This window comes from Fusarium subglutinans, assembly GCF_013396075.1.
Source record: "Fusarium subglutinans strain NRRL 66333 chromosome Unknown NRRL66333_c0000337, whole genome shotgun sequence".
Taxonomy (NCBI): domain Eukaryota; kingdom Fungi; phylum Ascomycota; class Sordariomycetes; order Hypocreales; family Nectriaceae; genus Fusarium; species Fusarium subglutinans.
In genome coordinates, this window is record NW_023502400.1 from 1 (window position 1) to 15,404 (window position 15,404).

At 47.9% G+C, this 15,404-nt stretch overlaps 2 protein-coding genes across 2 annotated transcripts; one reads left to right on the plus strand and one right to left on the minus strand.

The window, feature by feature from the left end:
• Positions 1-6,347: 6,347 nt before the first annotated feature.
• FSUBG_13380 (uncharacterized protein) lies at positions 6,348-9,489 on the minus strand (the record flags this gene model as incomplete). The annotated part of the gene is made up of 4 exons (XM_036678265.1): positions 6,348-8,733; positions 8,782-8,811; positions 8,864-9,174; positions 9,406-9,489. The coding sequence occupies 4 exons, from the start codon at positions 9,487-9,489 to the stop codon at positions 6,348-6,350; spliced, it is 2,811 nt and encodes a 936-aa protein (XP_036531146.1).
• A 1,340-nt stretch (positions 9,490-10,829) lies between these two features.
• On the plus strand, positions 10,830-15,183 carry FSUBG_13381 (uncharacterized protein; the record flags this gene model as incomplete). The annotated part of the gene is made up of 8 exons (XM_036678266.1): positions 10,830-11,122; positions 11,176-11,233; positions 11,281-12,395; positions 13,261-13,560; positions 13,611-14,048; positions 14,101-14,348; positions 14,405-14,941; positions 14,996-15,183. 8 exons carry the CDS (start codon positions 10,830-10,832, stop codon positions 15,181-15,183), a joined length of 3,177 nt encoding a protein of 1,058 aa, XP_036531147.1.
• Positions 15,184-15,404: the final 221 nt, after the last annotated feature.

The following is a 15,404-nucleotide window of genomic DNA, read 5'->3' on the forward strand; positions in this document are numbered from 1 at the left end:
ATATTAAATAGCTTATTTATTAAGAATTAATATTAAATTAAAAGTAATAAAGTCTATTTTACTTAAAAGGGAAAAAAGCTAATATATTATTTTTACTAAGTTACTAAAGATCTATCTTACTAAGTAGTAAGTAAGTTAATAGCTTTGGATTAATTAATTAATTAATCAATCTCTTAATTAAGTAACAGGAGGCGCTAGTAAATTAGCCAGATCGATTTCCAGCTTCCATCTTGAACATTACCTACCTTAGCTAGGGGAGGAAAGAAAATACAAAACCTTGACCCTAAGCAATAAAAATATTTAGGTAAATTTAGCCTAAGTTTAGGGGATCTTTAATAAGTTTATTTTAGCACCCTAGATCAAGGTCCGGTGTTTTCTTGCTCCCCAAGGGCTTAGGTACCTAGGGATCCAGATTACCTACAACGGACCATCTACGAATCTCTACGCCACCACAAGCAAGATTCATGCTTCGAGATTACCTACTGCAAGCTAACTCACTAACTGGCAACTAACAAACACTTGATTTCATGCCAAGAGGTATGCTGATCAGCACGCCGTTGAGCGGTACGTCCATCGACACCACCCATCTCATTTCCTCAACGGTCAATCCATGGTCAAGATCACTAATCCAGGTGCATGCAATTCAGACCACATCGGTTACAGTACCAGGGTCATCACTAGCGAAACCCTGGTTCTTAGAGTTATTTCCTTGGCATCGGCCGCTCAACTAGACCTTCATCGGGACGAATACAGCACCTCGGGCTTGCACGTTATTACTTCATCCTGTTCTATTATAGTCGCCATGCCCAGGGCTGCGACTCAGCATGCCTGCTAGGATCAACCCAACCAACCCAAGCTGGATCTGTCTGTCAGAGCTGGTGTGTGCACAAGTCGTCGCCCCATTCTCAAGGCTCCAGACAAGGGTACCCGGGTACAACTTGCCCACAGGAGTATCCCGACATCTTGAGCTGACCACTCATCTTTCATCTCGGAGTTGCGCCGGGCCTCCTCTTGCCGATCAATTTTTGCCAGACCTTCGGCTATGAATAAATCCCTACGGCAATCCTCTAGTCTATCCACATCTGTCAAACTGCACAACGGAGATGCCTCAGAATCCTTCCGAATCCCTACGCACTGACAGCAATTTGGACGTGCCGGAAGTGTGCACAACACTCGCCAGACTGTTCAGTAGGGGGCTCGTTGACCTGCCCTTTCATTAATGGCTATAAAGAAACCACAATAGGCCTGTGGTTCTGTCACGCATCAATTTGAGAAATTTTGCTGAATGACCGTGACAGTTTCTAAGTCCTGTTCCAACTAAAATTGGGCCCAGGTCTTTCTTTATTCGCTATGCATATCATCGTTCTAAAGAAGGTTGTTTTGTTCATCGACATTGATCTGACCCACATCGTTGTGCCCGCTATGCAAAGTATGCAGGCCATGCTCCAGTCACACACATAATGCTGGGTAAGGTCATTCCCATACTGTACAATACCTTTTTGCCCATGCGAACCCTGGCTGCTGGACAAGACGTGGTGGCTGCCTCCTGTCGCACCCCGCATGGCCCTCAGGCCCCTTCATGTAGGTATCTCACTGCGGATGAGACAACCTCAGTTCGGTTGTTTGTACGGTACCAATCCGCATACCCTCTGTTTTTCGTTCAGATTCTCGGTATCCATCCCCATAATGGACCGGAGGAATCCAGGGATGCATTCGCAAGATGGGCTGCACTAGGAAAAGAGTCACCGACCCGGCACCCTGGCCGTCTTGTTCATCCCGTTCTAAACCTCCCAATCACTCATCGATCAGTGGTCACAGCCATTGACATTTCCATCTCACGGCAGAGCCCGTTGGCCGGGAGGGGCTTTCAGGGCACCCCTGACCTACCAGCTATTGGGAGCTGGCGGGTCCGCCAAACCAACAAACCTGGCGCCGAGCAGATCTGGCTTTTGACATATTTTGCGGGACACCCCAGTCTCATCTCTGTGTCACCATCCATCAGTATATCTGTCAACGATCCATGAGAAGGTGTCGAGTACCTATAAAAAAAAAGTCTCCGTTCATGTCCAGATTCATCCTCGGCAAGACTCACCGCCTTGCATCAGTTCATCGGCCTTGCCATACCAGATCTAGGACGGTATCACAGCTGACAGTACATTACACAAGTCCTAAAGTGTTCTTTCTATAACGTGGGGGCGTTCTTCATCAGATGCGCCAAGTCTCCCTAGTGGTTACTGCTCCTGAGCAAAAAAGAAAAAAGCAATCCCGTCCCTCACAACACCATAGCATGTGGACTAATATCGCCCCTTGCCGCCACGGTTCAGGATCCAAAGTTGCCAGTGTCCAACCGATTGGATAGCGTTCAAGACTACGCCGTCGCTTATCTCGCTTTTTGCCAGGTTGTCCTTCGTCATAATGACCTGCATGTGCTGGCACCTATGCCATATCAACGGCTTTCTGCATGCTCAAAACAATGAATGACAGAAATGCCCCATTGGATACAATCTTCCTTCCATTCTTGAATGTCCGAGCGAGTAAGTCTTGCTTTCTCCTGTCCAACGGCGGATAATTTCCAAAGCCCGATATGCTTTCACCAACACCTGATAACCTGGCTAAAGCCAGAAGACCGGTGTGTTTCTTTTTTTCTCGTAGACTTTCGGAAGACGTTTGTTCTTCGCAAATGGATAGCCAAGGGTCTTGCAGGCTGTGTTCCTCCCTCACCAACTACAAGCTCGGGGGACATACACAGATCACTCAGTATACGACTTTGTTTTGTCAAACTGGTACACAAAGAAAAGCGGTGACGGTGGCATCGCCAGTCGAATAACCTGGGTGTCACTGGTCAAATTGTGGAAAAAAACACCGGTTTTGAATCTGATTGCTTGTCTCATACGATCACGCCAACCTCGGAACTCGCTGGTGGTTGTGACTATAACGTTCACATGTCAGTCTGTCAGTCAGTATCAATTGCAAACTCGGGGCTACAAAGATTCCGTGCAGGTCATCGCATCTTTGTTAAAAAAAAAAAAGAAGGAAAAAAAAAGTTCCCTGTACCTACTCGCATGACTCGTCCATGCCATATTCGCTCGATACCACGAACAGCAAGCAACATGATCCGCGGGGACACTCACCTAGGTACAGTTTAAAACATCCGGTACGGTAGAACTGTCTCTTTAACAAGGGTATCCTGGCAAGGCGGGACCCTCAGCGGCAGGCCATCTGAATCAACTGCCACATCGGATCCCCTGCATCTGGCGTCTTCAGCGATACACCTACGGATACAGTTCGATGAATCCATCGTGTGCCCTCCTCAGCGGTTATTGCGTTTTCCGTTACTCTTGTACACTTCTATGATCTTACACGAGTTCGGACAGCTTTGGTCAGACCTTGACTAACATATCATTAATGTATTTCGGAACCGTGTTGCAACACAAGCCACTCGATTCCTCCTTGTTGTGCAAGCAGTATCACCCCGCCTCGATCGAACGGCGTTGGCCCCGAGGTCGCACTGAGATTCCGTCGAACGATATCAATCAGGATATCAGTGCATGATCGCGGAAGTAATTGCCTATGGCCGAGGTCTCTTCCTTTCCGTGCATGCATATTACCATACAAGCTGCATAATACCTGTCATGAGACCATCGTTTATGCGGTACCAATACCGACTGCTTTGGTCGGATGTCATTATTATCATATTATGATGATGATGATGGCAAAGAAGTTTTGCCTGCCACGAAGCAGAGGGTAACATACATCGTGGGTATGTATCCACCATAGATGGCAAGCGATTGGCATTTGATTATGACCAGGAAGTTGTGAGTATCTTCGTCCGTCCTCTCACGAGAGTTGCGGTAATTGTGTGTTCAAAGATCATACCCCTCCCTTCGCAGCATCATGTCTGGTTTGGATTTTATCAGATCTTTGCAAACTAATCAAGGGCCCAAGTTCCTGTCATTGTTGACATATGAGCAAGCGAACACCTGATCCTGGTCAACTATGTACATATGTTTGAGAGGAGACACCAGGTTCATGTCAACTAACGTGTAACAGAAATAGAAGCGACTCCTGAACAGACCGTTGATTGCATCCTGACAAGTTTCATTCTCTTTTCTTTTCCCACTTATCCCCTCCACTTGCATTGGTTATATTCAGGTCCTGTCAAAGAATCCGGGTATTCTCGCTCGACATGGCCCCGGTCAAGAGTCGCTAGGATCTCGTTGACCTGGTTCTGTTGTATCAATCGATCAAGGTGAAATTTTTGTGCAATTGACTGTCAGGCACCATTCTGGGCTAGGACGATCGGGAAATGCAACGGTGTCGGCATTGTGAAACTGCAGGGCCCGTGGAAAGACATATTCTGTGCCGGTTGGCCATTCAGTTAACTCCGTTTGCAACAAAGAGGTTGGTGGGTATCATGAAGGAAAGTTTGCGCCTAGCATATACCAGGCCATCTATTGTATTGGATGTTATACGACTGCTCATCAGACCGAGCAAATGCAGCCCAACAATCCCTACAACCCACGGCCAAAAAGCAACTCTTCAGGTTCATCTATTTCGACCCAATGGTACCCACCGCGATAGTAGCGGTGGAAAGGCGTCTCCCAAACAAAAAGGGAAGCGACTGAGAGCTACGGTCCTGTGTTTGTCTCTCCTAGGCTATATGCTGTCATGCCCACTGTGTCGTGACACGATACCGTACTTTGAAGCAGTTGGCCTGAGCGTCCTGTCAGACGGACACCAAACCCATCTTGAGCCGCCGTGGCCGAGTTTCCCTTGGCCCCAGGCCACGGACCCTTTCCCCGGTTCGGTCTCTTGGTCGGCCATTTGTCTTCTTCAGCCGGTGCTCCGTGCTCCGCGCCAGTCTCGGATGATGATGATTGATATTGATGAATGCTACGACATCTCAATCCTTTGCTATATGGCGCCGGCATGTGGGCTACGTCGCCCCTGTTCCCCAAGCACTCAGCTAACTAGGCAGTTGAGTTAACCTTGAGCTTATGCTGGCCTTGAAAACCCGCGAGAATACTACTCTACAGTTGCATTGCTCAGATATAGGGGACCCACAGCCACTGTCTCTTCCCCCTTTTACATATAGATCATCCCGAAATCCTACAACCGACAGATATTGCGCTATTCGTACCTGTACAGCAGTTCTACAGCATGAAGCATTGCTTGAACTGATGAAGCGTTGTTGCGTCCTGTATCTTTCCGCTTTACCACACTCCGTATGTTCCCCTGGCAAACTCTCCTCTTTACGATATGCTATGCACCCACTAACCCACTCGTGTTACCCTCTGCCATGACCCGAGGTGTCCTTTGCATCTCCTGAGAAGGCTTCCTGACTTCACTCCCTTGCCCGTTTTCTGCGTAACGTCACACTGAGGTTCTCAGTTTCTGGAATATCGCGACAAGCCCTCTATTGGGTAGTCCGCTCCCGTCGAGTTCCTCGCGCCCATGCAACAATTGCCTGTGACGGTTTGGCTCGGTCGGTTGGCCGCGTGAAAACGAGGCCGTCCCGCTGTACACCACGGCATCGGCTGCGGTATCTGGACTGCTGTGATCCCATCGATGAGGAGGCGTAGAACACTAAGGAAGGCCAAGGTAGCTTGGCTCGAGTCTCACCACTGAATGCCAACTTGTTAATTTGCTATGATCCTCAGTAACGTGCCGTGAAGATTTTGAGGCATGTTCCCAAGTGGCGACTGCCCGGTTGTAGGATAGCCAAACATCATCACATTTGGTGATTGTTTACACAGTGTTATTCGGAACGTTGTTCATTCAAGAACAACTGCCGGAGTCACATATGGCTGGCTATTGCGAGTCGCTGTAAGTTATTATAGTGTCTTCAAATCTCGCGACAACTTTAATTCATAGATTTGTCTACTCAACTCATTTCTCATACCTCGAGCATACACTATAACGTGTAGGCACACTTAGTGAACAGGGTGCTCTTTTTGAACGATGAAAGCCAAAATAGAGGAGACTAGAGGAACAGAGAAGTTCCGGCGGTCATCATTAAAGGGCCATTAGCTGAGCTTGATGAGTAGGTATGTAAAAATCGACCTTTGATTTAGTCTGTCAATAACGAATAGAATGACGATCGTTGGCTGGTGAAAGCCCCGATGTAAACAAATATCAATGTCCTTGATAACTTCATCCAGCTGTAACTTAAGAAGCAGAATAAAAAGACAGCTTGGAGCCTTTGGATCTACGTCTCGCTGGTTATGACGAGAACTAGTTATAAACTCGAATCTTTATCGCTCTATTATCCCTCCAAAACAAACTCCCAGATCTAATCGGAGATCGATCTATGCGTAATACGTAAATCATAATCTGTATGCCCTTCACTATGTCCTTCGGAACACCTTATTCAAAAGTCCGCTTCCTCGCCCTCTTCGAGTTATCTCGTCCGGGGATGACACTGCCCTTATTTCTTTGCCCTTGCTTGTCATCTGGGGACTCCCGTCTAATGTTGCTTCGTCTCCACGAGGCACTTCGACATACTCGTCTGACTCTCGATTGACATTTGCCCGTTCAAAGTAACTACCATCTGCCAATTTCAAATGACCTGGCTCATAAACAGTGGCTTCTACTTGGGAAGCCTGGCCATCTCGAATTTTGGTCAAGCCGCGATCCAGGTACTCTACCATTTGCGCCTTGGTGACAAAGCTTTCGTCATCAGATCGTCCAACACCGTGAACGTCTTGTGCCTTCTTGAAGAGTGCAGGGAAATGATTTTGAAACTCACTCTCAAGGGCCTTTTCTTGTTCTACTAGTGCTGTGATTCGCTCCTCAGTATGTCCAGGAGATGAGCTGATATGGCGTGTCTGGTCCTCTGTTTCCAGTCGTGTGAAAAGGGCAGCAAGCTCCGTCTCATTGCTTGGCACACCTTCACTGATAGGTACCTCCTTCAGAGCCTCTTTCTCGGCATCGCTGTCTTGAGCGCGATATACGTGTTTACTGAATGAGTCACCGAACTCTCGATAATGTCCTTTCAAAATGAAGCATCGTCCGTGCCAACCACATGCCCAGAGCTTCTCCAGCAAAGTATCGGCTGAGGGGCACTCCCATTGGCACTCAAGCCCACGCGAGTAGAACACAATACATCTCGCTTGCTGCCAGCGTGAGAAGGTCCTCCGACTTTGTGCGTCGGGGAAGGCCCGCTCAATCATATCCAGAGAAGCCGGGCGTAGGAAGGATTGAGGGGCACGCAAATGAATCGCCCCCCTGATGTGCGACCTCTGAAATTCCGTCGATGACCGAAGATCGAGTAAAAGACTCTGACCTGGTAGAGATATGTCCAAAAGTTCACTTAGATTCGCTGGTAAGATCATGCGTGGCCCTTCGTGAGCACCAGCTTTGGAGTCTTCGACTCTTAGGGCTGCGAATCGTTGGGAAAAGGCATCCCTCTCTCTCCGATGGTGGAACCAGACTTCAACATGCCACGGTTCTACTCCCAAGTTTGAAGCGAAAAAGGCTTTCTGCCCATCGTTGGGGAATGGTTCAGTCTGGTAGTATTCCTCTAGGCGTCTCTCCACATGAGGAGAGAACTTCTTGGGCTCTGGAACATCAGAACCAAAAGTGGTACGTCGCAGAGCTTGCTGTTGATTCATAATCATCTGTCTCGTCAGGTTTCCGCTGCCCCCCAAAGAGGACGACGACTGTTGCCTCTGTAGTGTGGTAAGAGATGTTGTGGAATGCATCGGTCTCATGGATCGTTGCGATAAGCTCTGAGGTGATGATCCGGGTTGTGGTGGCATATGCAAGGGCGAGAGCTGCTGAATAGGCGGGAGAGTACTCCTGACTACAGGTCCTGCTTGTCTGCCGTACGCAGGATCCCGAAAAGCTCCCATCTGGCCAGTCAAACCTGTAAGTTCTGTAGGTACAAAGGTTGTACCCGAAACACCCGAAATGAACGATGCACTGTCATTTTCAGCGGGATAGCGGTTTGCGGGAACCAAGGTCGGCACCGATTGGTTTCGAGGCTTCTGAGTCATCAAATTATTCGATCGGATAAAAGCAACGAACGATGTTGCATGGTCTTCTGGCAGCAAGTCCCAGATAGAGACCGGCATGGAGACAAGGACCATTGTTGAGTGACTCTTGAAAACACCCTGAACCTTGACATATTTGGCCATAGCAGGGAAGGCGCCGAGCCATTGCTCCCATGCGTTGATATCAAGCCGCTGGTCATCCTCCAACGCCAAAGAAATCATGACATGAGGAGTATCTTCGTTGGGTTCAGTAAACATGTAGTCATTCCGTGAGACAGGCGTGGTAGAATCAGCCGCTCGGCCAGTCTCATGGGCCATCGCTGGTGGCGGTAGTAACTCGGGAGATGGTAAGTTATCGCCGCGAGACATCCGGGACATTTCGATGCTGGGCGCTTTGTGGTTGGAAGTCATCATGAAATGCACAGGGGTCGATCGGGCCTCAAAGTATTTGCCATTGATGGTGATGGGTCGAGGGTGTTTTAAACGAGCAAGAACCTCGGCGTGGAGCATAGCGGCGGAGAAGGCTCGGACTCGCCACTCCTGAAGCACTTCAATGAGAGCATTGGTGAAAGAGTAACGTCCGGGATCAGGGGCAATAGCATCCCAACTCGAAGCTGAGATAGTCTCGGTGATACTGGCTCCGCTAGGAAAAGTTGCACTTGCAGCTCCAGCGCAGCAATCTAACAGAATGAGAACATCTGATAGTGAGCGTTCGAGGAGAGTCTGAATCGCAGACCACCTTTTCTCGTTAGACTTGTGATTGTATACAGGTAGAGGAGGGTCTTACTGAAGCCATGGCGAATTCGCCTCACGGGTACTGACAAAAGTTAGACGATCTTCATGACACGCCTGCAACTAGAACTACTTACGCACACCAGGTGCTTTGCCGAGACTCGTCGATTCTCGCATGGCCACCGTAGTAGACCACGAACAATGTATCCTGGGACTCATGGTCTTTGATCAGTTGCCCTATGCGCATCATCAACTCCAGATGGGAGTTCTCCGAAGGGATGGCAAATATGTCAGTGTTAAAGCCATAGTCCTCACTCAAACACTTTTCAAGATCTTCCAATTCAGGAATGACGAAGAGATCATCCGAGTTCCAGTGTAATAACAATGCTTGTACTTTGCTGTATCTGGCTGAGGATCTTCCACGATTAGGAAAAGCTCGGGCGGCGGACTGGAGAAGAATTTAAGTTAGAGACTGTTCTTGTGACAGATAATAGAGACTAACATCTTCAAGTCTTTGTGCGAATTGGCCGATGTGTTTGACATGAAAACTAGTACGGCTTGTGTCATGAGTTGCAGACCTGGCATAGTAATCTCCCCTACTAGATGCGGCCTAGGAAGTCGCAATTTTTGTAAGTCGCTTTCTTAGATATGTTTGAACGAAGCAAAGGATCATACACACCATAGGGGGGCCAGTGCTTCTTGAACCTGGACCTTCGACAGGTCTCCGCGAACGTATGGTGACGTATGGTTGATGATCGGCCATGGCGTCGAATGCGCAACTTGTGAATCTACGTACGGGCTGTTTCGGGGACCAGCCAGAGGACTCAATCGCCTATGTCGCAACTTGACTGCTGGCTCCTGGTTGTATCCTATCCGCTTGGTCGCTAGAATCGAGAATTGGGCAGTTCAGAAGTGGTTCTTCTTCTATCGTCTCGCTCTCAATGTGGGCGGGTATCGAGCTCTAAAGCTACAGCGTCTGTCGGCTCACTTGGAAAAAGGCATGATCGTATCGTACAGCGTATCGTTGGTAGCATGTAGTTATGTGTGTTTCTACGGTCGAGCGTCTTTTCACGGAGGCAGTAATGAGTAGTATGTAAGAGGGGAGGATTCTAGATTCTGTTGTGGTATTATCATCTCGACGGTAGGAGACTATGGAAACGGAGAGGGATGATCGTTGGAGCGACTTTCTTCAATTCGCGACCGAGGCGGCGTGTGGCAGACTCACCCGTCCCTTCCTCAAGTTTGAAATGGATCGAGTGTCCCGTCGGTCCCCAAACAGGCTTAGCGCCGAGTCACTGGCGGTAACCAAAGAGGAAGAGTGCGAGGGGCAGGGGCTGGGGGTATTCGGTGACACCAGCCAGTGTCTGGTACCCATATAATCCAAGTGTACTGGGTACTTTACTGTTTCTTTCAAGGAGTCGTGTTATTTGAATAAACAAATACAGAGTACCTATTTGCATAAGCAGGTACTTAAGAGCTTGGTGTGGCAGCCACAGAAATCAAAGTCACCAAGACACGCCGCACTGTTACGTACTGTAAGGTCACTATATACAAATAACTTATCCCTATTAAAAAATAGTTATAATTAAGATATCAGGTTAGGGTCAGTTTTTAGAGTTAGATAATCTTAGGGTTATCTTAAAGTTAAAGTAAGAGGTAGAGTATAGTTAGCATCAGGGTTATAAGTAATATTTTCTTATAATTTAAGGGATCTATAACCTCATTAGGTTTAGCTTATTTATATTAACAGACATTTTTGTTTATTCAAATAACACGACTCCTTTGAAAAGCTTTGGCCAACTACTTCAAGCTTCGGTCACTAAAACTAACGTCACCTTTTGGAGGAAGCATCTGCCAACCAATTCACACACCGAGCTCAACTATGAAGCGATTCATGAACAAGGCAGAGACATAAATCCTTTTTAATTGGCTAATTCATAGCTCATAGCTTATACTCCAAACGAGATCCAAGCCTACCCCAGAGCTTATCCACACACGACAATCTTCCTTGAAAGCTCTCAGCTAGCTTCCGTAGGTACTAAGCTGAGAGACAGCTTAAGCAACACATGCCACAATCAGGAGCAACCATCAACTACCGCCATCATGCGTGAGCGTGTCACGTTTATCCATAGCGACTATACCCTCGATCCTGAGCAGCTGGACAACCAAGAAGCTGGATTGCTTGGGCCCCAAATCGAGTCAGTCCGTCAGGATAAACTCACTATCCCCTTCGACGAGTTGCCTAGTGAGCTCACCGACATACTCCAAGAGTATGAGGCTCTTCATATCAGATGGGCTAGTCCTGTTAGGTCCGAGACACTCGACCCTTTCACTTCACGAATTTCTCCTGGGCTTCATGTCTACGTGACTTCGGAATCCCCAAACTCATGTAACCCGTACGTCGTGATCTCGAGTTGCGGCCACTTGAAACACTAACCCAACATCCTAGAACAAAACTTTGCGGCTGGCTCCAGAGGTTTGGGCCACTAGCCTGTTCAAAGCCAGAGGTGAGTTGCATAAGCCATCTGACTAGCAAGATGCTCACCAGTAACAGGCTTTCACTGAGTTTAAACAACCAGCTACCTCCACAGCCCCGAACTTCTCATTTCATCAAACACTGGAAGATTTACACTCCTTCATAACTATTGTTTCTCAGGAGTTCTGCCCTGAACTGGACACTGTTTGTAATGCCCGACTACGAAGCTTGTTGACCGCGACCAGCTTGGACTTATCCTTTGATAAGTCCACAAAGGCTCTTGTCGCTTCTGCGCTATGGCCTCTTCGACCCCAAACCGTTGCTGTTCCTGCATCAACTGAAAGAAGGGTTGAAGTTGGCATTTTCGTTAACGACCGTTCGCAACCAAACATGAAGGAGAACGAACTTGGTGTCGCTGGCGTTGTATCCGTACTTGGCGACAAGAAAAAGCCTTCGCCAACCATCTTCACTTTCCCAGCCCGACACCGTCAAGATGAGTCTGTATTTACATCTAGATTTCTCACTCCCACAGGGCTTCACCCAACTCTTCAGCTCAGCCTCAGCTCTAACAAGCCTCCAAGTGCGGAGGGCGAGTGTGCGCCATACGCGTTCTTGACGTTACCCAAGGCCATATTTGCAGATCGATATCAACTAGGAGACGACCTGTTCCTGGCCTCCAAGAACTTGACAGCTTTGCGATACACAACTCTACCTGTGGACTTGGAAGCACCAGCATATACCACTGAGACATGGGGGTCCAGTATTCTACTTGAGCTCGCGCCACCTACCTCTGAAGAAGGGCAGCCGTGGAGTGTTGAAATCCCTCTTCACCTGCGATACCTTAAGCCTTCAGTGACTGACCAAGCCGAGGTCGATGTTCCCTATCCTGCTGTCTTCTGGGCATGCTCCTCGGGCGAGGAGACGCTGGAGAATCCATTTGATCGTCTCCATATTGGCTATGACAATCTTTTTCCTCGAGACACTGCCTTCTGGCACGTCACCCCTCAGCCAGAGGGCGGGAGCAGAATTATGCACCGTGTCACCGTCCCTGTCCTTAAGCTCGAGGGTATAGATACAATCAGGTCAGGCACGGCAATTGCTGTTTCGCTAGGTTTCGCCTGGGTACTGTGGAAGCTAGTCGGTGTTATGCTAAAGTCCGAAAAACCAGTGCTCAAGAAGACGGCCCCGAAGAGGTCTGAGCAAACCAAGAAAGCTTGAGGCCAATCATGTTAGTTCGTTTGGTCTCTGATACAATGGTGTAATATACGAAAGAGAGATGTAGATAGAATTCAACACTAATTACGGAGTAAATCAAGAGGACTAGGATTTTCCTCCCCTAGGTGACTATCTGACCTATCGAATTTTCGCTTAACCACTAACCTAGGTATGGTCTGAAACCGGTCTTAGCACCTACCTACCTACCTATAGGCCCAACGCCGACTAGGTACTAAAACAAACGCTGTACACGTGACGTCAGACATTCGAGATACATACCTTGGGTAGTAGAACGCAACTCAACCACTGGAATAATTCATAGACTTGTTCAACTATCTCCATCTCCATCTCAAGTGACTCATCGACAACTCATAAAAAATTATTATTGTGAACCTAATTAAATGATATAATCTAATCGAGGTTACAAGCCACCGAGTCGTCCGCTCTGTGTTATAATAATAATAATGCAAATTGATGGCTCCAACACCATCATCAGACGAGTCACCCGCGTCGACTTCCGGCCCAGGCCTCACACGAGCGCCAGACTCACCGCAAAGCAAAATCAGACGAAACGTAGCCTGTATCAGTTGTCGTGACTCAAAGGTGAGTTGTCTCGACTGAGCTGAGTTGCGTATGGTTAATGGTGATTCTGGGCTAGGTGCGGTGTCGAGCGAGTCCTGTCACGGGACAGCCATGTCAACGATGCGCCAAGTTACAAATTGCGTGCGTATACGATAGATCGCATAAGAGAGTGACAAGGAGAAGGTAATAGTCTGACAACATTACTACGAAATGACTCTTGTATTTTCTTCTGAATTGGTGAGTGGTATTGACAATATGTAGTAAACTCGAGCTTCTGGAACAAGAGCTCAGATCCATCAAAGAATTTGTACAGCCCAAGAGTAACGCAGAATCGCCATCAGTCTCTCAAAGAAACGGAACTGTGTTCCCTACACAACCGCCCCAATTGCCTCCGGCCACAAATGGCACCGTCTTTTCATTATCAAGCAACCTGCAAAGCCCTCAACAACCCCAGTCATTCGTGCCATCAGCAACGTTGCTCGAAAAAACAGAGCCTACAAAATCTCGCATGCTAGGCGGTAAATTGGTGTCTGGACAGGATATTGACTGGTATTTTGAGAAGTATGACTCCCCTAGGCTGATCCTAGCAACAGCAAGACTGACAGCTTCAGGTATTTGCAATGCTATCATCCCTATCTGCCCGTCTTGAGGAAGAAAGATCCAGATGAATGCTTCGAAGCATCAACAACTCTCTTCTGGACAGTAATATCAACAGCTTGTCGTCGATATGCTAAAGATGAACAACTTGTAACCTTACTCCTCGATTCTCTTAACCGCGACGTTTGGGGCTTGCTTCAAGCCATTACATTGGACCTCGAGTCTATTCAGACTCTCTTGATAATCTGCACTTGGCCATTCCCGACCATTAGGTTTGTTACCGATCCATCACCTAATTTTATAAGCAGTGCCCTCAACGCTTGCATGCTCCTTGGCCTACATACTGGCCGAGGATCTCATCCTAGCTTCTTGATTGGCGGACGCCAGCACATGACATGCACAGACTATGAGGCATCCATAACGTGGGTGTTCTGTAGTATTCTCGCTCAAAGGTTTGTCTGGTCTTGTAATGGCAGCGTAGCCTAGATTACTGATGATGTGCAGGGTATCTACTGGGAATGGGCATCCGCCTCCTTTTCTCCAGCATAATGACACCAAGTGCAAGGACACCATCAAAGATAGTCTTGCGCCGGAGTTGCTCACCTTTTTTGAGCTACAAAAGTTTTCAAATAGGTTGCATACAGCCATGTCTGCCCAAATATCGACAAACAATGGGGTTCCTGAAACCATCGTCAAGATGTGGGAAGATGAGTTTGAGCTTCTGAGACCCCTCGTTACCCGTGTCGAGACAGGTAGGCTCCTGGTAACACCCTTGCTTAGCATTTGATTGCTAAGATCCTCCATCCAGACTTCTCTAGTTTCATAATGCTAGTTGCTCAACTCGAAGTCCAGGCTTACTACTATATCTCACCCCCTGACCAGCGTCCCAATTTCACCCTCAATACTCTCCGCACATACAATACCTCACAGAATCTTATCAACACAGCCCTCACACTCGAATCGACGTGCCAACTCCTTACGCACAGCCCCCACTGGGTCTATCGTGCTTTGGTCGATGCCAGCTGCATCCTCCTATCCACGCTTCACTCCACTGCTGCTCCGCAACATCTCTCATCCTCAGACGCTGAGGTTGTCGCTGCGCAGGTTCTATCCCTTTTGAAAACCTGCTCAGTCCGTGATAATGACCTCCCCACAAGAGGTTCCATCATTCTTGAGACTTTCTGGTCTGTAAGGCATTTGCTCCCTAAGTGGGACATTCCTGTTGGTGCATGGCCGGATCGTATAGGTGCTGCCACATCGTATTGGTGTCTCACAGCCTTCAAGAATGCGTTGCAGGAGGCTAAGAATATCACGTATGGTACACAAAAAGGCATTGATGCCTTTCGTAAGTCTACACTCTTAGTTCGATGGATTGGAATTGCTCACATGTGCCATCTAGAACAAAGGTTCCCGGGGAACAATAACGGTGATAGTAACGAGGGCAATGTCAACGCTAACACAGACGTCAATGGCCAAGAACAGACTATGGACAGTGCCATCGATCCCCTCCAGGGAATTGACTGGTCCATGATCATTGATGACTTCGGCTGGATTGGCGAGGGCCCCGTGTTTCTTGGGCCAGCATGATAGTCAAAGACAAGTTTCAGTTTCAATGGCGAGTTCCAGTCCGGATCTCTATAGGGATGTTGTACTTGCCGCAGTGTTTATTCGGACAAACGAAACCGGATAGATTAAGTGTGAGCTATCGACGTTCCCACTCAGGACAACACCGTAGAGATCAATTTAGAACATGTCACAAGACAACAGATATAATTTGAACTTTTGTTCCCATTAATCCAGTAGCTACA